The sequence below is a fragment of the Tiliqua scincoides genome, chromosome 8 (assembly GCF_035046505.1).
Source record: "Tiliqua scincoides isolate rTilSci1 chromosome 8, rTilSci1.hap2, whole genome shotgun sequence".
In the NCBI taxonomy this organism is placed as follows: Eukaryota; Metazoa; Chordata; class Lepidosauria; order Squamata; family Scincidae; genus Tiliqua; species Tiliqua scincoides.
The window spans coordinates 57,750,344-57,773,276 of NC_089828.1; the positions used below are offsets into that span (position 1 = coordinate 57,750,344).

At 48.3% G+C, this 22,933-nt stretch overlaps 1 protein-coding gene across 2 annotated transcripts in view; it reads left to right on the forward strand.

Moving 5' to 3' along the window:
- The window catches only part of CUX1 (cut like homeobox 1), a 258,390-nt gene that overhangs the window by 214,975 nt on the left and 20,482 nt on the right, over window positions 1-22,933 (forward strand). The window contains exons 21-24 of one of the 2 annotated variants that reach the window (XM_066634819.1): window positions 890-1,192; window positions 7,173-7,361; window positions 10,194-10,458; window positions 11,403-14,144. The exons of the other annotated variant lie outside the window; for it this stretch is intronic. Coding sequence (XP_066490916.1) covers window positions 890-1,192; window positions 7,173-7,361; window positions 10,194-10,458; window positions 11,403-12,150 — 1,505 coding nt within the window. The 3' untranslated portion in view covers window positions 12,151-14,144. Of the gene's footprint in view, window positions 1-889; window positions 1,193-7,172; window positions 7,362-10,193; window positions 10,459-11,402; window positions 14,145-22,933 lie in introns of those variants that run through there. 2 annotated transcript variants of the gene reach the window in all.

A 22,933-nucleotide genomic window follows, 5' to 3' on the forward strand; every position in this document is an offset into this window, starting at 1 on the left:
TATTATTAGATGGGGAGGTCTGAGACAGAGAGGGCGGGGCTTTGCCATCTGAATTTGTGGCAGAGGGAAGTTTTGAAGCAGGAAAGTGCTGATTGTCTCTTAGCCACTATTTGTACTGCGTATTGTAAAGGGGGCAGCGGGGAGACCTTTACTCGTTCCTTACCACATGTCATCCTGCATCTTGTCCAGCGGAAAGAAGTGCCCGCTTGAAATTTTATGATGAGCAAAAATACTGTACATGTGCAATTTTCCAAACCCGACTGCTGGTACTGAAATCTTTAGATCCAGTGGGGAGGCTTTTCCTGTTCCTGCACCAGACTTCCAATATTGCCTGTAGGACCTTTTGCTTGCAGTAAACCGGTAGAAGACGTTTTTATGAACATCTCATTGGAGAGTGCCCTGGTTCAGCAGTAGAGCTCCTGTTTGTATATAGAAGGTTCCAGGCTTAGTTTGGTCTCTGGTTTGGATGATCTTGAATAGCAAGTTTGGGAAGAACCTCTTTCTTCCTGGGACGTTGGAGAGTTGCTGCCAGTCAGAGTAGACAATGTAAGACTCAACTACCTGACTTGGTAGAAAGCACTGCTTGTGGTGTGAGTTGGTTCACTTGTTTAGCATTGAAACTTTGCCTTACTTTTTTTGCCTCTATACTTAGGAGCAGAGATTCTTCTCAAAGTGGTAATATTTGACATGCTTATTTGTTTTTGCGGGAACAAGTCTCCTGAGAACCCCTTTCTTTTTCCCAGTGGAAAAAGATGGGGTTTTTTCAAAATTACCTTGCAGTTATTCAGCTTATCGTGTGAGCAGGAAGGGATCTGGAAGCAAGACCTTGAGGAAAGGGCAGTTTGCTAAAACCAAGTGTCCTCTTTTTTTCCCTTCTCCGGTTCCACAGAAAGCACCCCGAAGACCTCTGCAAGTTGTAGTCCCGCTCCCGAGTCCCCCATGAGCTCCAGCGAGTCTGTGAAGAGCCTGACGGAACTGGTGCAGCAGCCCTGCCCAGCCATAGAGACGAGCAAGGACGGCAAGCTGCCCGAGCTGAGTGAGCCGTCCGCTTCTGACTCCCAGTCCACCACGCCAGTGCCGCTGTCTGGCCATTCATCGCTCAGCATCCAAGAGCTGGTCGCCATGTCCCCGGAGCTGGACACCTATGGCATCACTAAGCGGGTCAAAGAGGTGCTCACGGACAACAACCTTGGTAGGTTCCCACTCTTTGTTGTTGGCAACTTTTCCGGGAGAACCGGAGAAAACAAAATGCTGGGCTTTTTCTGATTTATTTGTAAACAGAAAAGTGCTTTAATGTAGGTTCAGGGAAATAGTTTTGGATGAGTCGCCTTGGAAACCTTTCATGAACTGGGATGAAGAGTGCAAAATATACAAACAGTGACTAATTGGACACAAAACTCACTCCCTGTCTTATCATAGTACAAATCACATGACTCCTGGCATTCTGGACATTGTTGCCAAGATCACTGATCCCAGGATTGACCAAGAACCAAATCATGACCTCCAATTATTCAGGGGCTCTCTTTTAAAAAGTTGGTTTTGATCAGACTGGCAGATTGTGACCTCTCAGGTGGCTTACACCAGCTTCACATCACCACATGCTTTTCATTTGTATTTTTTAAGATAAAGAAAGAGTGGCTATGTGAGGGCAAAAAGCAGGCCTAAATGGTATACGTTTAGAAGCAGGTTCTCCAGTGCCAGTAACGGTTAAAAGTCGGCCCTGGATCTGAAGTGGTTGAAAACACTGACTGTATGATATTCCATTGTCTATGTAAGCATGGACAATGGAGGGCGAGCAGGATGCATCTTGCAATAGCTCACAATTTGTGCCGGCACTACTGATGTGCAATTAGCAAAATCCCCAGAGGAAGAAAGGATTTGCCCTTTTTATAAGAAAGGAAGGATTGCCTGAAGTAGAGTGCATAGCAGAATCTGTGCAGCAATTGGTGGCACAGACCCCCGTGGACACAGCATATGTCATGTGTAGCGTTGCTTCCACAGAGCCGCCCAGAGACGCATTTAATAGTGGTTGGATTGCTTTATGAGAGGTGGTCCATCATCTGTGTCACATCAGTGGAGAGGCGCTGTGGCACAGGGCTCGGATTTCCAAGGGGATGTGGGCAGCGGATATATAAGATAGATCTTCTATAGCTGTGGCTACCACTTGATCTCGCTTTTCTCATAGTGGAACAGTTACCGCATCCCCGGGACTGGATCCCACATTGCTCCACTAATGTTGGGATGACTGAATGCCCTGGGATCACATAAGTCCAACAACTGCAGCATTGCAGTGTGTCTTAAAATGACTTGAACCTTGTCCAGTCGTGCTGCGACCTGTAACTTAAGTCGGCAGAATGACCTGCACTGCAGAATCACATGATACACATTAGCTAACTGCAAAATAACAGAGCTGCCATCTTGGATCGAGGGGTGCAATTTGTGACATTTTCAGCCTTCTGAGAATTGTAGGACTGTCTCCATACCAGCTGGAACTGAGAGCGTCAGTCTCCAGACCCCTGTGCGTGACCTTAACATGATTGGTTTTCCAGTTCTGTGTTTTTGCTGGGGCTAAATTGCATCATGTCGGATGGAAAGGGGTGGTGTTGACCAGGGTGTATAGAGCGATTGCGGTACGCGTTGTTGTTGCATGCTGTATGCAGGGACGCTGGTTTACTGTCAGGCATTCTGCAACCAGGAAAGCCAAATGCAGCAGGTTGCTGCGAGTGGAGCAAATTACGCTAATTTCACGTTGTGCCAAGATTTGATTTGACTTACTAGAACATGGGTGTGAATGTAGTTAAACTTCAGGTGGAGCAGTAGCCATTCGAGAAAGCGCCACCTGCACTGAAAGAAGTATTCCAAATTGCAGCTAGCACAGTGGTGAGGTTTGTATAGGGCAAAGGGGGACTTGAGGTGTTTGCGGGCTGTGGGTAGACCAGCAGCTGCCAGTAGTCCATCCCCTTCCACCCAGGTCCCTTCTAGTGGTAGGGTCTTCCAGGCATGACCTTCCTTTGTGTGTGTGGGTGTGTGTGTGTGCATTTTTATTTTTTTTTTGCAATTTTTTTCTTTGCTCATGTGGGCTGGCAACTTGTTTGTCATTAAAAAAAGAAAAAGAAAACTGGGCTTTTCCAGAGCCTGTTGGCTACTCTGGCTTCTCAGCCGGTTTCAGGGTGCGCAGAAAACCAGGGTCCCTGATTCTGTCTCCTCTTGTACTCAGGGGGAACCTGAAAAGTGCTTTTATTGACTCTTGTTCTGATGTCACTTTTACATCCATCTTTTTTTCCCCCTTCCATGATTTTTGTTTTTCTACAGCGTGGCTGACAAGCCCCAAATGCAGCAGAAGAGGCAAGCAATGTGCCCCAAACCTTGCATTAGGTGTGGAACTCATTTTTTTTTTCCAATGTTTCCTTTTTGCCCTCTTGTTTGCTAAATCTCTAGACTTGACGAGTGGTGCTGAGGCACTTCTGTTTCAGGGCCCCTGGTTGTCTGTAAGCCTCGTGGTCGCTAACAGCCCACCCTTCGTTCCCTTTCTCAGTCATGTGGATTCTCTTGTAATTGCATGAGTGGATGAGATTGTGGCCAGTAGGGCAGGCGTAATGTCATGGTTGCCATGACCAACATGCAGCCATAATCTGTGTTTTAAATTTCTTCCTGTCTTGCCATTCTTCTAAGGAACTTTGGGTGGCATCCATTGAGCTTTTCTCTGTACCCTGCCTGCCCATTTTATCATTGCAACAGCCCTCGAGAGGTACATTAGGTTGCAGGATAGTGACTGGCTCCATCACCCAGCAGGCTTCTTGGCTGTATGGGTTCTGAGCCCATATCTCCCCACTCCTAATCATGCACTCAAACCACTAGTAACTGCTGGGTCTCAGTGACTCCACGTTCCAAGTCTGGAAGCAGAGCCTTGTCTTTACTCTGTACGAGAGTCATTGGAAATTCCACGCCAAGGAAAGCTTTGTTGTCTGACCTGCACAGAGTACACCCAACTGGCAGCTTCTTGTCATTTTGTGTAATTTATTCTGCAGGTTCAACTGCTTTTGCACAGGGAGGAGCAGAGAAGGCTCCCCTCCAGCCATCAGTGGCCTGTTAGGTTCCCACTGTGTCCCAGTATTGAAGCTGAACGCTGGGCTCAATTAGCTTTTCAGGACAAATTTTCCACTGATAATCCTTCCTCAAGGAAAAACCACATTACATTTCTCTTCCCCCCCAAAAAAAAATTTCCATTGGCAACTGACAGTCTAAGAACGCAGCCTGTGATGGTGGCCCTCTCCTCAAGGCTCCAACATGAGCACAGCTGAGCAAGGTGCTGGGTGTGCATCAGGGTCAGTGGCTGTGAGTGATTTTGATCCGCTTAATGGAAGGGGGAGTGGTTGCAGAGCACCTTTGCCTTGCAGGCCAAGCAGCTGCTGCTCTGGAAGTGTCAGGGAACCAGCTAGGAGTGCAGTACAGATCAGCAATGGTGCCATCCTGCCCCTGGCTTTTGTTGTCATTGTCTTTGTTGCCAGGGCCTCACCTTGAACACTGAGAGGGTCTTCCAGCTCTGAGGACCAATCCCGTTTTCCTGGTGAAAACTGAAATTCACAACCTGCGTGGCTTGGACAAAATTGTGAGGTGGAGGTGGGGGCCGTAACTAGGCAGATACTCAGAAGGATTTCTTACACCACCTTGCAGATCCACATGTACACCAGAGAAGTCTCATTGGGATGCAACTTGCTTGAGTGGGAAGCTTAGTCAGTGGGGTTTGAAGCCAGAACGTGGTGACTCCGAGGCCTGGCACCAAGTGGCTTCTGAGACTGTGTGTGTTCAGGTCTCAAAGCCCCCCGCCCCCCAATTCTTCAGGTACAAGAAGGCAAAGGGGGTCATAGCTCAGTGGTACAGCTCCCCTTTTGCACGCAGGTCAGCCAGGTGTGGTCCTGGGCAGCTCCAGTTAAAAGGGCTTTGCAGTGCTCTGCCTGAGACTTTTCTGCTGGAAAAAGTGCTGTCCAGAGTAAATAGTATTTGACTAGGCCAGGGCTTCTCAAACTAGGGTGTCACGATGCCGCAGTCTGAGGGCCCTGGCCTCTGCCCCCTTAACGGGCGGGGGCAGGGGGAGGCAGCGACGCGATCCCCAGGATTGTGTCGCTAAGGGGTATGCAGGGACTGGCATTTGCTTACCAGTCCTTGCAGCAGCCTCCCAGGGGTGCGGGGAGCCCTGCACGACCCTCTGCAGGCCCCCCAGCCTTCAAAAAGTGAAAGCAGAGCAATTGCACTCCACAGAGCAATTTTTCTGCAAGCTGGGGGGCCCTGTGGACAGTTGCGCAGGGTTCCCCAGACCCCTGGGAGGCTGCTGCAGGAGCTGGTAAGTACATGTCAGTGCCTGCAGCCCCCTTAGTGACATGATCCTGGGGGCCGTGTTACTGACTTCTCCCCGCGCCTGCTGCCTTCCCCGCTCCCCCAAAAGGACTTACTCCTGAGAGTTTGAGAACCACAGGAATAGGCTTAGGAGAGCCATAATCTGACACCCTCTTTGGCAGCTTTGTGTGTTTTGGAGGAGGGGCAGAGCACATGCGTGGCATGCAGAAAGGTTCCAGCTTCAGTTCCCCCGTCTCCAAGGATCAGATAGAGCCTCCACCAGTCAGTCAAGCCTCGGCAAGGGGCTGCCCCAGGCTGTCAGGTGCTGGTGCCCAGAGAGCTGGCTGCTGGCCCAGGAGGTGGAGACAGAGACGCGGTCCTTAACAGGCAAAATCGCGTTGTCAGAAAAGGCAGGCGAGTGATGCGAGGAGCCTGAAACAGGTGCAAGTGGTGGGCAGAAGGCAGCGTTCCAAAGTAGCAGTGCTGCCAGAGGAAGATGGCAGTTACAGTCGGAGGCCATGAGCAGGAACTGGCCAGAGCCCTCCCGGGCAGCAGCTGGCGTGCTGCAAGTGTCTGTTTAACTCAGCGATTTGGTACTGCTGCCTGGTCGGGGCCCTCGAAGCCCCCAGTCAGTCTTCCAAGGTTGCAGTCAGCCCAGAGTGTGGATGGGGCAGGGCCTGGCTGACGCTTGGTGCCTTACACCATGAGAGCAGGCAGTGCTGCACTCGAGGAACCAGCGATCTGACCCATGTTAAAGTTCCTCCGTACAGCCTGCAATTGGCCGGTCCTAACTCAAACCCTGGAATGCCGGACTTCTGCCATTTGCACAGGGTAACAGTGGGGCCCCAGAAGTTATCTGTGTGCATACCCTGGGGTATTTATTTATTTCTCCCCTTTAGCACAGCCAGCCTTCCTTCCACCGTGGAACTTAGGGTAGTGAACTTGGGGTTCCCAGGGGTCTCTGCAGAAAAATTTACTAGAGGCAAGAAACCTTTTCAAAGGCCCGTAGAGTAAAAGGCCATTGAGTAGAGGGCCTGGTAGTGCTTTACAGAACTCTGTCCTGCAGGGTTGGAGCCAGTGAGCAGAGGCCAGTGTTTTCTTTTTCTCCGTAGCCTGAGAACTTGGGGGTGATGGGCAGTCAGCTCAGAACAGGCCAAAGGACAGCAGGGACATTCCTGGGGAAGAAGTTACCTGCTGTTGTGAAACATCTATGCCGAAGGCAGGGCACTTCTGAGTATCAGGGGCAAGACACAGACAACAGGAAAGAGCCGTTACCTTTATGAGTGTCTTGGAAGCACCTGACTTGTCTGTGTGGAAACCAGAATTCTGGGTTAGGTGAGCCTTTGGTGATTCCAGCAGGGCTTCCCTGACGTTTAGAGATGAAGCATGAAGGCTAGGACTAGAGCCTCCAAGTAAAGAGACAGTATACCTTTGGGTACCAGTTGCTGGGTACACAACCATAGGGAAAGACAAGCCTTCAGTTGTGGCTGGTGGGCTTCCCAATGGCATCTGGCTGGTCATTGCCAGCAGCAAGATCCTGGAGTTGGGTGGCCCTTTGGGCTGATCCAGCAGGAGTTTCTTTACATGCATTGCAAAACGTGGCCCACATCATTTGGTGCAGCTCATAGAACAGCTCTTTCGGATGTCCCAGGGGTTGGGTAGGGCATTTTGCACCAACAGGTGGATCCCTGTTGTTCTCTCTCCAGAACAAGAATTCTTGTTCTTGCCAGCTTACCTGGCACGATCTGCCACTCTTCCAGGGCATTATGCTCTTTTGCTGTCTCTTTTGTCAGCACCTTTGGCACGTGTTCAACTGGAGATCTACTTTCTCTCTGCAGGTCAGCGGCTCTTTGGGGAGACGATTCTGGGACTCACGCAGGGCTCGGTCTCAGACCTGCTGGCCCGTCCCAAGCCCTGGCACAAGCTGAGCTTGAAGGGCCGGGAGCCCTTTGTCCGCATGCAGCTGTGGCTGAACGACCCCAACAACGTCGAGAAGCTGATGGACATGAAGCGCATGGAGAAGAAAGGTCAGTTCCCCTCAGCCAAGCAGGCGGCTCAGGCTTCATCTCTGCAGCACTGCAGACAAGGGCACCTAAAAGGAGGCGGGCAGAGCACCCTTTCCGCAGAGAGAACCAGTGCATTGGGGGCTCTTTCATTTAGAAAACAAGAACACAAAATGGTGGGTTATGAGATGACACAAAGTGTGGAAGAAGTGGGGAGAGAAGTGTTTTCTCCCTCTTCCATGATGCTACAGAGAGATGGTTTGGCATGATGTTCAGGACAGACGTAAGAGAGGATTTTTTCAGCGCAGAATTAACGTATGGAAGTTGCTGCCACGGAGTGCGGTGATGACCTCTGGCGAAGATGATTTTAAGAGGGGATTTGAGAACTTTGGAGGAGGAGGAAGGTCTGTCAGTGGCTCTTAGTTGTGGTGGCTAAGCAGGGCTTCCATCTTCAGAGGCACTCTGAAGCGAAGCAGAAAATGGGGAGCACAGTTTGAGAAGGCTGCTGCTGCTGCTGATTCCTGGAGTCGTTGGGTCGAACTCTGTGGGGAGACAAGGTGCCGAAAGAGGGACCAGCATTGGTCTGGCCCAGCAAGGATCTTCTTTCATTCCTCTTGTCTCCTTATGGCAAAGGGCATTCTAATATTGGTCATTTAAGAACCTAAGAGCTTTACCCTGTCTGCAGACCAAATCCGTGACGACTCTTTGGTTTTATCCATTTTGCTGTGTTGTTTCAAGTTTATTCCTGCTCATTGTATGCAGTCCCAGACACAAATCATCCAGTTGCTGAGATTCACTTGGAACACACATGGCTAGCCTCTGAGTAAATTGTCAATTTCAGCTGAATTTTGTTCAAAACATGGGTGGGGGGGGGTGCATAGCTCAGTGTTGGAGGTCCTACTTTGCGAGCCAAAGGTAGCCTTCGGCAGCATCCCCCACTAGGAGCATCTTGGATAGCAGGTGATGGGAAAGGCCTTCCTCCTCTTAAGAGCCTGGGGAGCCCACTACTAGTCAGGGTGAATACTGGGGGGCTAGATGGAGCACTGCTCTCACACAGTGGAAGGCAGTTTCGGGGGCACAGCAGCACCATCCCCCTGTGGGATGTGTTTGCAGTGGTCTTAGTTCATACTGCCCCTCAGTGTTACCAGGCAAGCTGTGTAAGACTGTGCTTGGCTGCCAATTGCTCTTCATGAATGGGATGTCCTGAATGAGCTATGCACATAATTGGAAAGAGGGTGAGTTAGACCAACAAAATCAGCGCATCCTCTGGGAGGAGTTTGTATCTTCCTGAGGATGTCAGCCATTGGCTGAAATAAGGCAAACCACCACAAGTATCTCCTGTGTACAATTGATAGGGCAGGTGCTGAGATGTCATGGGCATGGGGCGCCCTCTTGTGGTCAAAGCATTGAACTCCTTGAACAACTCATTCCAAATTTTAATCTGGTGGAAGACTAAAATTGGCAGTTGGGAACACATGCCCTGATCCAAGAAAGGAGAATTTAGGGGCTGAAAAAGAGCCCTTCTGGGATACCTGGTGAACCATCCTCAATCCGAGCAGACTTACTAGACTAGCTGGCTTACTGGACTACTGGACTTAACCCTTTAGGGTTTGCATCACCCAGTGTGAGAAGTCAGTGCATCACCCCCACGATGGACCTCCTCCCATAACAGACCATACAGAATAAATTACAATGTCATGCACACAGTTTTAATGCAGTGGTCTCATTAGGGTTGGTGTGACCCTCTATTCACTTTATTTGTTTTAATACATGACAGCTCATATCACCCAACAAATCCCTAACCAACAAAAAACCAGTGGCCAACTCGATGACACATAACTGAATAAGAGTTCTAGTGTTACTGAGACATGGAAATAAGAGCTGGCTCATATTAACACTGTCTTGGTTCCCTGCTATGTCATAATATCTTCTCATTGGCTCTTGGAGCAGAGTCTTGTTGGTCTGTTTTGAGTTAAAGAAATCCACTTTTTAACATGCCATCTAAAGCTTTCATGGCCGATACATTGTGGTAAGAGCTGTTTGGGCTTATTGGCCAAGGTCTGTGAAGGTTTTCATTTCCTAATGTTTATCAGAAGTGACAGAGATACAAAAAGCACCAAACAGTATGAACTAGAAGGAGTAGAGTTTGAGCATTTGCAGTGCTTAGGATTAGAGAGAGAGAGAGTCCTTGAAAATACCCACCACAGTCATGGGCGAAATGTTAGGAAGTGAAAATCTTCACAGAGCACGGCCAAGGAGCCTAGACAGTTCTTACTGCCAAACTAAATCCACTGTTTGTTACATAAGGCAGTTATGTTTTCCTTTTCTGGCTATTTGTCTATAGCTTTTGAGAAAATATAGCTTTTTTAACATGGTTTGTTTCATTGCATTCTGCATTAAATGTCCCATCGAATGATACAGAACATGATGATATTATTCAAAAATACCAAGATCTTTACCATTTTGGCCAGTGGTGGTGTCCCCGCTCCTTAGTGCGTTACTCAGCATGGTCCACACACAACCTCACCCCCTAGTGATGCCATTGGGCTGGCTTGACATAGACTCGGGCAATGTTGTCTATATGTGGAGGGGTCATGGTGGCAGAAATTCAGTCCCAGGTGCTCTCAAGTAGCATGAAAGGCTCTCAAGTAGCAGGGCTGCCTTAAACCCCAGAGCGCCACTGCCAGTTACTGTGGCTAATGCTGGGCTGGGTGGCCCCATGACCTGACTTGTTTTAACCTCCCACCATCGAAGGCACCCAAAATCAACCTGTCCTACCGACATGCTGGGTCTTGCACTGGTTTTCGTTTGTATTTCCTCTCGGCTAACCCCACCTGACTTTCTTTTGTCTTTCAGCATACATGAAGCGACGGCACAGCTCGGTCAGTGACTGCCAGCCTTCGGAGTCCTCTTCAGCAGGCATTGATTACAGCCAGGGCGCCAGTCCACAGCCACAGCATCAGCTCAAGAAGCCGCGTGTCGTGTTGGCCCCGGAAGAGAAGGAAGCACTCAAGCGAGCCTATCAGCAAAAGCCATACCCATCACCAAAAACCATTGAGGAACTCGCCACGCAGCTCAACTTAAAGACCAGCACCGTCATTAACTGGTTCCACAACTACAGGTAGGGAGGGCAGCTCCATGACACTGTGGAGCGTCTCCACCATGCAGTGTGGTTTCCACTGCCTTGTCTCTACTCGTGAAGCTGTCTATGAACCGTAGTCTGCCTGAGTTCAAATCACTGCTAAGGGATCAGGGCACCCAGACCATTCAGAGGGACTGTCCGTGCTGAATCAGTCTATCTCAGGAATAGAGCTCAGTGAAAATGTGGTGAGCAGAAGGTGTGAAAAAGGCACATTCCATGCTAAGGAGTACGGGACAGAGGTATGAAAACATGGAACTATCAGCGCCATTTGGAAAGTTACCAGACAGTCACATTTGGAATATAGTGTACAGTGCATAGTATGCATCCCATCTCCAAAAGGGTTTCAAAGAACTGGAAGAGATGCAGAAGAGGGAACCATAACGATCAGGAAGGTGGAGGAAAGGCTAAAGCTTTTGCAGCCGTAGGGCAGACTACAATATGTAAAATGAAGCATGGTGTGAAGAGAGTGTTTCTCCCTTTCTCTTATAAAACTAGGGCCGGGGGCATCCACTGAACCTGAAAGGTAATAGATTGAGAGCAGACAAAAGAAAATGCTACTTCACACAATGCATAATTAATTCACTTGTGGAACTCATTGCTGCGAGACATGGTGGTGACTCTCTGGCTCACTAGCTTTGAAAGGAGACTAGGCAGAGTTGTGGTAGGCGAGTTGTGATGGCTGCTCCTGCCATCATGCCCAGCCTGTGGACTTCCTGCAGGCATCAGCTTGGCCCCTGCAGGAAGCAGGATACTAATTAGAAGGGCCTTTGTCTTGACCTAGTTGGGACGGTATTCTGTTCCTTTGGGCCTATAGCAAGATGTGACTGCCCTGAGCTGCTTGGGGAAACTGATATGAGAAATGAAGTGCTGGCGCTCCAACTGCACTCTTCACCATTTCTTTTTCCTTCTCACCTGTTTTGTAGATCTCGCATTCGCCGAGAGCTGTTTATTGAAGAAATCCAAGCAGGTGGCCAGAGCCAGGCCGGGTCGAGTGACTCTCCTTCGGCAAGAAGTAGCAGAGCCGTTCACAGCTCCGAAGGAGATAGTTGTGATGGGGTGGATGTGGAAGGCCCGCTGGAGGCAAAGCCGGGCAGCCTGGACATCGACGAGTACAGCAATGCAACCACAAAGTCTCAGGGAGGGCGAGTGGCGTCAGCTCTTGAAGCAGGGGAAGAGACTCTGCAGGACGGCAGATCTTCGGAGAAAACGGAGACATTCCGGTTGGGGATGGGGAGCCTGGGGGACACGGATGACGAAGGGAGGCTCAAAGCCCTGCGCCCGAGTTCTCCTCCAGGCTCCCAACATTCAGGAGAAACTCTGGAGGCAACGCCAAACTCGGTCCCAGAAGAGGATGCCTCTACCTCAGCCGCCGCCACGACCGCCGCCTCAGTCCTTGCAGGGGGGGGCTCCTGCAAGTTGAAGGAGGAGGACGGGGGGGAGGACGGCGTGGAGAAAATGCCCATTGTGCCAAGTACCAGTTCCACGCCGGCCACCAGTGGCTCTCAGAAAGCCAACTCCCTGGAGAGTTTGTTTGGCTTCTCCGAGGTGGCGTGCGCCAAGAACACGAGAGACAACAGCTTGAGGAAGAAGAAGGCGGCCAATTTGAACAGCATAATTCACCGGCTGGAGAAGGCCGCGAGTCGCGAGGAGCCCGTCGAGTGGGAGTTTTGAGATTAAGCTCACCCAACTCTAGAGAGCTGGGGAAGTTACAAACACAAACACTTTTGGACCTCTGCTGGTTTTAATTGTGTCCCGCACTTACCCGCCCTGCAGGCCACAGGGCAAAAACGCCATAGGCCAAGGTGCATATAGAGAACGAAAGGAGCGTTTCAGCCCACGTCTATGTTTTGTGTTTTCCAAGGAAAGAAAACTTTGACATGTGTGCAGTTGAGCTTTTTGTACCCCGAAGTGTTTCTATAAATTGCCCTAAAGTGATTTCCACAGTTTCTGGGGAAGAAAAAAAAAAACTCACACAACTTTTGCCTTCTGCCCTCCTCCGATGTGGGCTTAAAAACATAACAAAAGAATATATGTACAAAACAAAAAAAAATCAAACCCACATATTTAAAAGGGGGGCTTTTTATCTGCCATCTAATGGCTTAAACAGAGCGATGATAATACACGATTATCTTCTTTAACCAGGAAAAAAACAAAAAGATGGAAGGGGAGATTTTTTGAGGAAAAAGAGAGGTTTTTTTGTAGCTGTTCAGTTGCCACTAAGAGATTGCACAGTCAGCCCGACTCTAAACACACTAGTTTGAATTCCTAAATATTTTCAAGAAAAGAGTATTGTTTGAAACTTGGGATTTTAAAAAAAAAATACACATTTACTCCACATATTTTTTAAACAAAACAACAAAAAAAAGGTCGCATCAGGAAAATAATCTTAATTTGTGGTAGCTGAATTCAGTGTTTTTTCTTGTAAAGTGGAATAGAAAAATTGACTTGTAGTGCACATCTTTTCATAGCTTTAACCAATTCTGGTCTGTTTATGGGTCAGGATTTGTTTAATACACTCCATTCTAGGCCAAATCAGGACAGAAAAAAAGAAAAAAAATCTGAAATCTAGGTATTTTGTAATCTGCTTTTTAACCTCTAACCACAGAGCACGCGGATCAGACCTCATTTCTAGGAGGTTTGGGAGACAACTTGGAATGGGCCGTACTTGATCTACTCGCTTGAGTCGCTTTATGCCAGCCCTTGCAAAGTGTCATAAAAGTTACTAGTCCTCAGAAAGCTCTGACCAGCCCTGTAAGATAAGAACCACCAGCTTTTGAAAGAAATGCATTTTCCTGGTCACCTGAGTGCTGTCCTTAAATCGCCTCAGGTGACCAGGCGAGCGGCTGAGCACGCATAGTACGGTTAGGGGTTGATGAGAAAGACGGAAGCTTTGGCCCATCACGGAAAGAGAGGAGGTCGTGATGCCCCTTACCAAAAGGCTCCTCCAAGAATGGTTTCCATCATGACCGGTGCCTCTTCCAATCCGTAGTCACGCACTTCTGTGTTGCACAACAGATCTTGCCTACCGCCGAAGAGAGGTCCATTTCGGCCCGTTACTTTCCACTGCCGGAATTCATTAGTTCCTGCCTGGGGTCCCACAGCAAGCACTGAGTTCTATTCATTTCAGTTGTGGGAAGGAATTTGTGCGCATGCAGGGAGGCGCCAAAAGAAGGGGGGGAGCGCACAGCATTTGATAATCACAACTCTGAACCAAAACTGTGGTGCCCCTCAAAGACGGTCTGCTCTCTCCCATTCATGTCAAGTACGGGTCCAGCTTCCAACTTGTCTCACTCCTCCTGTTGTCTATGTGTATATGCGTGAGCATAGAGGCGCATGGAAGGGCGAATGTGAGCGTGCGAGCGTTGGGTGCATGTGTGCGGTTTTATACGTCTGTATTTTCTTATGTACTTGTGCACACATAGAGTGCATTACTGCCACCTTTTTTCAATAAGCTGTTTTATCAGTTATGGCTTCTACAAGTTTGCTGATTTAGACTCCTTTATTGCCATATCTTTAAAACTAACAATAGATGATTTCGGTATATATATATTTTTTTTGCTTATTTATAGGTGCTGTATTTTATTATCTGATTGTTAGGAAGGGATGAAAGGGGGCAAATATTCTTTAGAGGGATAGACTGCCGGCAGTATTGGGTATAATTTACAAGATGTAGTTGTCATACTGTATATTATTGATGGACAAAATCTTTTTTTTTTCTTTTGGACGGTATTGTGTTTCATGGAAAATGTTTTTGTCTTAGGTCAACCCCTTCTGATGACACTTTAATGGTGCATTCATTACTTCCTAAGTTCAAATTAATATTTACTTTTGATATTTTGGGTGGGGTGGTCAGTGGGGAGGGAGGGGGGAGGCATTCTAATTTAAAGGCATGTTCCCAATGTTACACCTCAAATGTACTTGTATTAATTGGTAATTAATTGGGGGGGGGGGAGGATGTTAAATCACCTCTTCTTCTCCCATCGTTTTTCTTACCCCTCCAAAAGAAGTTGCGTATTTTACAGTCTCTCTCCAGCATGTAACAGCAGCACTTAGTTCATGTCTTCACGGATCTTAAGAGTTCAGTAGCTTTAACAAAAATGCCTTTTCATGGCCCAGAACCAGGCTCCGGGAGGCTGAAAGGCAGGCTCTCTTGTTTCCGTTTCTCTCTGGTCAATGTTTATGTTTTCAAGACTGCTTCAGGGATCTGAATATTGGCTTATAGTGCAAAAACAGAAAGAAAACCACAAGTGATCAGTTCATTCTGTGATGGCTTAAGGAGGAACCTTTGCAAAATCGGGGCAACCGAAAGAGCCAAGCTCTGCCTCGGAAACATCCAAAGTAGTTGACCAGGCCTGGTGCCCGGGTACCACCAAGACTCCTCTCAGCCGCTACGTGCATGAAGACCAAGATCTCGCAGCTCCAACATGAAATCTTCTGTGAGCATAGTGAAGTGGGACTTGTGAGTTCAGGATTGCTCTGCATCTCTGATGAGAATCTCTGCATCTTTTTTCTTTTTTTAAGAACAGGAAATCCCCCCCCGTGTGTGTGTGCAGGTTGGTTTTGTGCCCACACACGCTCAGCAAGACGCCCCTCTTATTCCCACCAGGCCCAGCTTCCAAGTAGGCAAAGGAAGGGTCTTCTCTTAACATTCAAATTGCATATTTTCTTTAGCTGTAGATCACATAAGATCACGCCCTTCATAATTTTTTTTCCTCCTGGGATGTTTGGTGCAGTGCAATGTCTGCTCCTTTCTCCTTTACTGTTCTTTCCCCTGCATACTTAGGGTCTAGGTCAGTAATTGCCTGCTTTCCACAGCAAGCGGGACATGGTCACTGTGTGGCTCAGGTAGGCCCACACCTAGCAGTCAGGGTTCTGCCACCCATTCTAATAAGCAATATTGAAGTGCCTTGAAAAAAAAATACAGATCTATTTTTTGCCTTTCTTTCTTTTCCAGACCTTTAGGAAGCATATCACACAAACGGCATATTCAGAAGCCTCTTTTTTCTTTTCCTCCCAGTGTGGGCTCTAACTACCTGCCAGAGCAGATTTGTGTTGTGTGACCCTCCTGGTAGGAGTGAGCCTTGCTTTAGAAGTGGTCACTCTTCATATGGTAGCTCTTGTCCACAGAACAAAGGCACAGTTAGACAAGGTGCCAGGCAAAATCTGGGCAATTTGTTGATGTTCCCAGTTCCCCCTCATGGCTTTGTAACTAGAAGCATTATTTTGAGTTTGAAAGAGAGAGAGAGTGCATGTGAGTGTATGTGAGGAGAGTGTTCTTCTAGAAGAAGAACTGCTTGGTCCAGCCTCTCACTTCTTTTAAGGTCCATCTCATGTGTCTTTGATGAGGAAGGGTGTTTGCAAGATCTGGGTTGTGCCAACCTGATAGGCCCTGAGCTTTCCTCCTGGGTGGAATGTGGTGCTTGCAGTTGGATATTTATTTATTTATTCATAACCGCTCTGTCTTCATCAGGAAACATGCTACACTGCAAGGATGACCCAGGCCTGTTGTTGGTAATCCCCAAGGTGAAAACCCTGTATTGAAAGGCCACGTTTAAGTATGTGGAGTTCTCTATTGTATAGAGTTAAAACGTCCAAGCACAAACTGATGTATACCTTCAGCAAATGGCTGGCATATTTTTGTATGGTTGAAGACCATTTTCCCCAGGAAGTGGAAGGATAGTCTCTGTTGGAGGAGATCCACTGGGGTCCCAAATCCCCTGACCTTGTGGAGAGAGCTCCTGTTTCTTTGCAGAAGGGCCCATAGGTCTGTGGTGGACATGTTTGCTGCATGCAGAAGGTTCTGGGGGTCAGTCCTCGGCATTTTCAGTTAAGCCATTTCTGCCCAACGTTGCATTGGCGCATCAGGGATCAAATGTGTACACCTGTGGGCTGGGCAGAAATGGGTTAAACCTAGCAGGGCTGAGGTCTTGGAGAATGACTGTCAATCAGATCAGGCAGTGCTGGGTTAGGTGGGCCCTCCTTCCCCTCAGAATGCTTTCTTTGGATGTCTTCAACGGCTCCCTGGGCACAGTGAGATCTGCCTGGCTGTAATGTATCTCTCCTGACTTCCTGCCCTATCTTCAGTGGATGGGGCTAGCTGGACCACCGACCCCCCCCCCCCCCCGCCTTTTGCCTGCCTGAAAACCCTCCGCATGGCTCACCTCTGCTTTTCTGTGTCCTCGGTTGAGATCAAGGGAGCCCTGGCCTTCCCCAGACTCTTACTCACCGTCCTCAATGAGAAAATGAATCAATTTGTTGCCATTGAGGACTATGGTAAACAGTTATGATAGTTTGAAATGTTTTGAAAGCATTAAATACAAATGCAATCCATTTCTGTATTAGATCTGTAAATAAGATGAATATGAAATAATCAAGACCTTTTTTGGATGTTAGATCCCACCTGTTGCCCAACACCCTGCACTTAAAATTATAATTGGATCAGAAGTACCTAAAACACATTTCGGTTTCAATCTAATAGGCCTATTTGCATGCACGAAAGAATAAAATTACTGTTCAGGAGCTATTACCCTGCTCAAATACATGATCATGCTGACAGCAAGAAAAGGACAGTGGGAGACACTCTTGCACTAACTTCCACCCGTGAATCTGTCCTCTCTTGACATCCCAGGAAAACTTCCCTGCCAAAGCCCAGAACTGACTGTCTGGAGCCTGAAGGGACTGTAAGCAGTTAGGAGAAGATCAGGAATGGCAGATAAACTTCCCTGAAAATAATGCCCCTCTTTCCTTGCAGTGCAAAAACATTTGTACCAGGGTGTTCGTTCATTTATGGCAGTAGTTCTCAAACTATGCCAAGGCACCCTGGGTGGTGCAGTGCGCTCACAGATGTCACCTTCCTGACCTGCCAGGCCAAGATAGTGCTAAATCTCACGCATTGCTGCTACCATGATAGAGCATCTTGTATGAAGTGCACCGCAGCAGCAGTAAGTTCGGGGACTTGTGGTTTATGGGATTCACAGGGACATGCAGCAGGCCCACCCCGGGATCCTTTCAACATGCAGAGATGCCATGTCAAACATGTTGTAGATCCTTGGTAGACAAATTGCTGAAAAGTTCCCCTCCCTCATTGGCAGCAGAGTAGCAAAGTTTCTGCCTGCTAGTTGTTCATCTGTTCTTGGAAGCTAAGCAGGGTCGGGCCTGGTTAGTACTTGGATGGGAGACCGCCTGGGAATACTGGGTGCTGTAGGCTTATACCATAGTCTTTCGAGACTGAAGGTTGCCAGGCAGCAACAAAATGACAACCCATTTCTCCCCCCTCCTTAGATTCATTGATTTGCACTAACTCCAGTGTAGTTTTGTACTTCTAGAGTCAGGTCACCCCAGTGGGCCCCCCCATTAAGTTCCACCTCCTAACTGCCATTATGCACCTGACTTCCACTGGTGGGCCTTGGGGTTCAGTGTAGACCGCATAAGCCTTCTACAGACAACCTCATGTATTGTCCCTTCAAATATTGATCTCAGAGTGATGCTTAGAAATTACAAAAAGGCTCTTGTCTTAACCCTGGAATACATTATGTCCACCTGTGCAGGCCTCTTTTCTTGGAGCTGCCCAAGTCAGCCATTTTATTGTACAGCAAAGAACGAGAGCAAAAATCAAACATACAACATAAAGACCTAAGACAGATTTCCGTTTAAACCTGATCGACTGATGTACCGTGGAAGCCATGGTCTTGCTCCCAGCTTTAGTAACAGTCTTGCCGCAGAGCACTGTGCCAGTCTTGATCGGAGACAGCCATGGCTTCAAGTTGCTGGTCTAAATTTGTGAAAAGGTGTTCTTGCTTTTTTTAAACAGCCCCATCCTATACATTTTTTTGTCAAAAGCAAGGCCAGGTGACTTCAGTGGGACCAGATCCTAAGTGTATGTGAATAGGATTGTAGCCCTACTCGCTGCAGCAGAGAGGAATTTAGTATCTCTGATACTGGCCTCCCGACACAGCACCCCAAAACTGAGTCCTTTATTGGGGGCGCCATCTGGGTTGAGTACAGCCTGGAACAATCTGAGATGATCTGGGTTAGAAGAACCAACTGGAACAGGAAATTGTTTCTGGAAAGAAAGCTCCAAGCTGTGGTTAAAGACCCTTGTTAGTTTGCCAGCCATACGCTGTGATTGATTGCAGGTTTTGAATCGAGGCATTATTTCAGCATGCAGGGATAACATCTGTTTAAAATGTGGCCATAATTAGGAGTATTTTGTTACATGAATACTGGAGCCCTCTTGGTTAAAAGTAACCATGTATGACACAGCTGTAGGTATGGCTATCCTAATGTGTTCCAATACTTTTATAAGCAAGCAGAGCAGTTAAAGATGGCCGGAACTGAAGGGATCTGTTGCAGTGTGTTGCCCTTTTAGCCTCCACGCCAGCCAAAATTCATAGGTTCACCTTGGGCAAAAGCCCCTCTGGACTGTTGGGTTTCCATCATAAACCAGCAAGCTCCGTAATAAAGGAGTGTAATAATCCCCTTGTGCCTTTCAGGGAGTTTTGCTCTTGGGAAAACCAGCATGATCCAGAAACCATTGCAATAAATGCCCTTGTATGATTCACAGGCTTCTTCTGGGCTCCTCCTTTTCTCCCCCCTCCCAACACCCCATTTGTCTAGACTTTTTTGCAGGGTGGGGTGGGGAACAAAGCAGTAGAGAGTGCACTCTTCAGAATACACCTAATGCAGAATGGCCTGTTGATTTTGTTTGTTTTAACGTGGTCTTTGCCAGTGTCTTTACTGCCTAAGGACACCCAGCACATCAGGAGACTCAGAACTTGGCCCAAAGCAGCATCAGGGTTTTTGGCAGTTCAGAGAGGGAAAATCCTTCTGATGATGAGCCAAGGCATTCTTGGGCACGGCTGTGCTAGAGCGTCCCTGTCAGCCCCCAGGGCTGTGGCAGGCAGAGTGATCTTCATCCCCTGGGGTTGTTGACCAGGGAGCAGCTCTGCTGTGGAGTTGTCTTGGCTACAATCCTATCTCATGTGTGTGCTCTTTGTCCCATTGAGGCTGGCAGGTGGTTCCTGGGTTTAGGACCCAAGATCAGCCTTCCAATCAGCCCCTTTGCTTCCCAAGAGTTGCTGCTGTTGTCACACCTTGATCAGGATGGCCAAGTCTTCAAATCCGTCCTGAATCAATCCAAGGAGTAATGAGCTTTCCCCGTGCAGATGAGCCAGAGGGACACGTAGGGCAGCCCCCAAATCCCCAGGGTCCCTGGCTAGTAACTCAGATCTGGACTTCTGCTTGTATGTGATGAGTCTGGCACGCGGCTCACAAGGTTCCATCAGTCGCTGGCTGCCCCCGAGCCACTGCTTGGCACCCGGCTCTTTGTTTGCCCTGCCGCTACTTGGCACCTGGCTCTGGCTGTGAGGACATCAGAGCCGAGTGACCAACAGAGTGAATCCCATAAACCTCAAGTCTGTCCAGGCCAGGCAGCACCGCAGCATTGGAGGCCGTGTTTTGCATTGGAGAGAACCGCTTTACATTTTGCGCTACAGTTTGACACGAGAAAAGCAAAACTAAATTGCAGAGTCTCCACCTGTGTCACCTTTGGAACAAGCAGGCGCACGAGGTCCGCTGTAGGAGTACATTCTTGCACAAGAGCTCATCAAACGGTGTGAATGGTGGTCACTGTCCTGCCAACGGCACTTGAGACCCAACCCTCGTCCTCCCGGATGGCACCAAATTGCTTCTGGATCGACTGCATTGCGGATGCTGGTCAGGGCAGAGCTGGGCAAGGAGCTTCCCAATCACAGGCCACTGCTGCCTCTCTCTGCCTCCTCCCTGTCTCCGTCTTCCCCTCTGCATTTTCTTTGCCCATTTGCTTTTCCGTTTTGCAGCCCCTCGACGGCTGGCATTTCACGCGCTGGGGAGCACTTAGAAGAAATGCGTGGAAATTCTCTGGAAAAATAAAAGTTTTTTAAAGACCCCTAAGCAATTTGGGCTTCCTGTACTATGATCCCCTGCTATTATTTCTATGCAACTAAGGGCGCAGTCCTAACCACTTTCCAGCACCAACATCAGGGCAATGCAGCTCCGAGGTAAGGGAACAAACATTGCCTTATTTGAGGAGGCCTCCCTGAGTGCCCCCCAACTGCAGGATGCAGCACACGTCCCATTGGCACAGCTATGCCAGCGCTGGAAAGTTAGTTAGGATTTGGGCCTAAACCGATTTTGTTTGGAACCAGGGAAATGTTGGTGAAACCGGACTTCTCCCCGGTGCATTAAGGAGAATGATGTGGTCAATCTGAATGCGTCGTTTCCCAGTTCACAATTTGGCTCTTCTCTGAACATGGGAAACCAGGCCCAGGGTTTGTTGAGCCATGTCTGGTCTACACTGACCTGACAGCAGCTCTCTAGGATTTTTCTGCCCTCCATGGAGATGTTGCCAGTGACTGAACCTGGAATCTTCTGCATGCAAAGTTCAGGCTCCACCACAGAGCTCCACCACAGAGCCACTCCACTCTTTCTTCCTTATCCTTGGGCAATCCCACTGTGTAAAAGTCTGGGAGAGGACCTCACAGGAGTGATTTTATGCAAACTCAGTGACTCAGAGTGAGCGTCACTCCCATAGATGCTAATTTGGCTTGTTAGTAACGCAGGACAGAGTGAAAAGGATTGAATGGATTCACACCACTGTGCTGTTCCCCTGTTGAAAAGAGTTGTCACCTCATACCTGTTCATGTGTGCACGTTGGCTCTTCTTCCTTGCACCTGCTGTGTTGAGAAGGAAGATGGCGCATGTTTGTGTGTACAGTTCTGTACTTGGAAGCACATTACTTTGGGGGAGGGGATTTCTGATTGACCAAAGTTATTTTTGTGTTTTTCTTAAATTAAGTGATGAATTGACTATACGTTACTGCTCTGGTGTTTTCATATGGCTGTGCAACCCAGGGGGTGAGCATGAAGAAGGAAAAATGCCAAATAGAGGAGAGTTCTGCGTGTTACTGGACTCCACTGTGAAGCGGTTATGAGATTTCTTTGCCACATGCTGAGGTTGGGAGTCTTGGATTTTGGTGTATGTCACAGAACACTGAATGGTTTGCTTCAAAAAGAACAAAGAACCCCAGGCCCATCAAGGTGTGCATCACCACGGCAAGGCCCAAGTTTTGAAATCTGGGTTGTAGACACCACTCGTACTGTTTGAAAGCACTTAATGGAGTTCCTTGAATCCTTGTGCAATAGAAAATCCTTTCTGTGGGGTAGAGGAACCCTCACCTGGGTTGGACATTCAGTCAGCTCCTCGCTCTGGAAGGAGTTTGACTGTCAAGGGGGATGTTCTTGTGATTCTTTTCTAGCGTTGTGGAATTTATCCTTGGTTTGTGACGTGCAGGTGAACACTTGGGAAAGGAATGGTCTTGTGGCTGTCCTCCCAGAGAATTGTGGCTCAGGCTTTCTTCACCCCTTTACAGGGCAATGCAGAGAGATGGTTTAGTGCCCCATTTCCGCTGGGGGAGTTGTCGTCCACATCCATCTGTTCTCTTGCCGCCCACGTTCCACGAAGCTGCATGTTAGTGTATCAGAAGGGCAGTGGCAGTTGGTCGTGGTGATAATTGCCAGGTTAGAATGGAATCTCCTTGCCTCCTTTTCTGGCTACTGCAGTTGTGTGCTGTGGGAGTTCTGTCCCCAGGAGCTGTCCTGTTAATGCCTCCTCGGTCCTGTGACTGGATAGATGAAATTGCCACTTAAGAAACACGGTTTGTGTGAGTTTTGCTTGACGAAATGGATGCTACAAGCACCCCCCAAAAATAGTTCCTCTGTTGGTGACTTGTCCTTTTTTCCTTAGGTAGTAGCCTTAGTACGTCCTGAAGCCTCTCAGTCTTTTGCAGTGAGGACTCGCAATAAGTTCGCTCTTTAACTGGAACTTTACAAAGTCCTGATGCCTCTGTTCCTGGCACTTTGGCCGTTGTCAGCACTTACCTGATGCATTTATCAGCACTTATCTTTGTTTCCACTTTTTAAAACACCTTTATTGCAACACTAAAATATCAGGGTTTCTTTTTCCCTCCAAACAGGATTTCAGGTGACCAAGAACAGCATATCAGCAAACTTTATTTAAAGCGCATGCTCTCTTTCTCTCAGTGTATATCTAGAATAAGAATATAAAGATAGTCTCCACTGTCAGAAGGTGGCTTATCTCCCCCCACGTGCTCCAGGTAGGACTTGTGGTCATTGGCAAAGGGGTTAAGAGCACCCAAGGAGAAGAGTCCTCCCAGTGTCCAGTCCGGAGACAGGCACTGCAGACCTTCTCTGGCCTTCCTCAGGCAAAAGCAAGAGTGGAAGAGGACTTTCCTCCCCTCCGGATTTTTGAGGCCCACTTAGAGCTGAGGTCCTTCGCTGCTTCTCTCTCATACTTTCACCTTTTTCCTTGCCCCTCTCTCCCTACTCAGGACTGGGAAGGAATTTTTTTCCTCCTTCTGTATTTCCCACTCACCCCCCCCCCCAAAAAAAAAATAGAG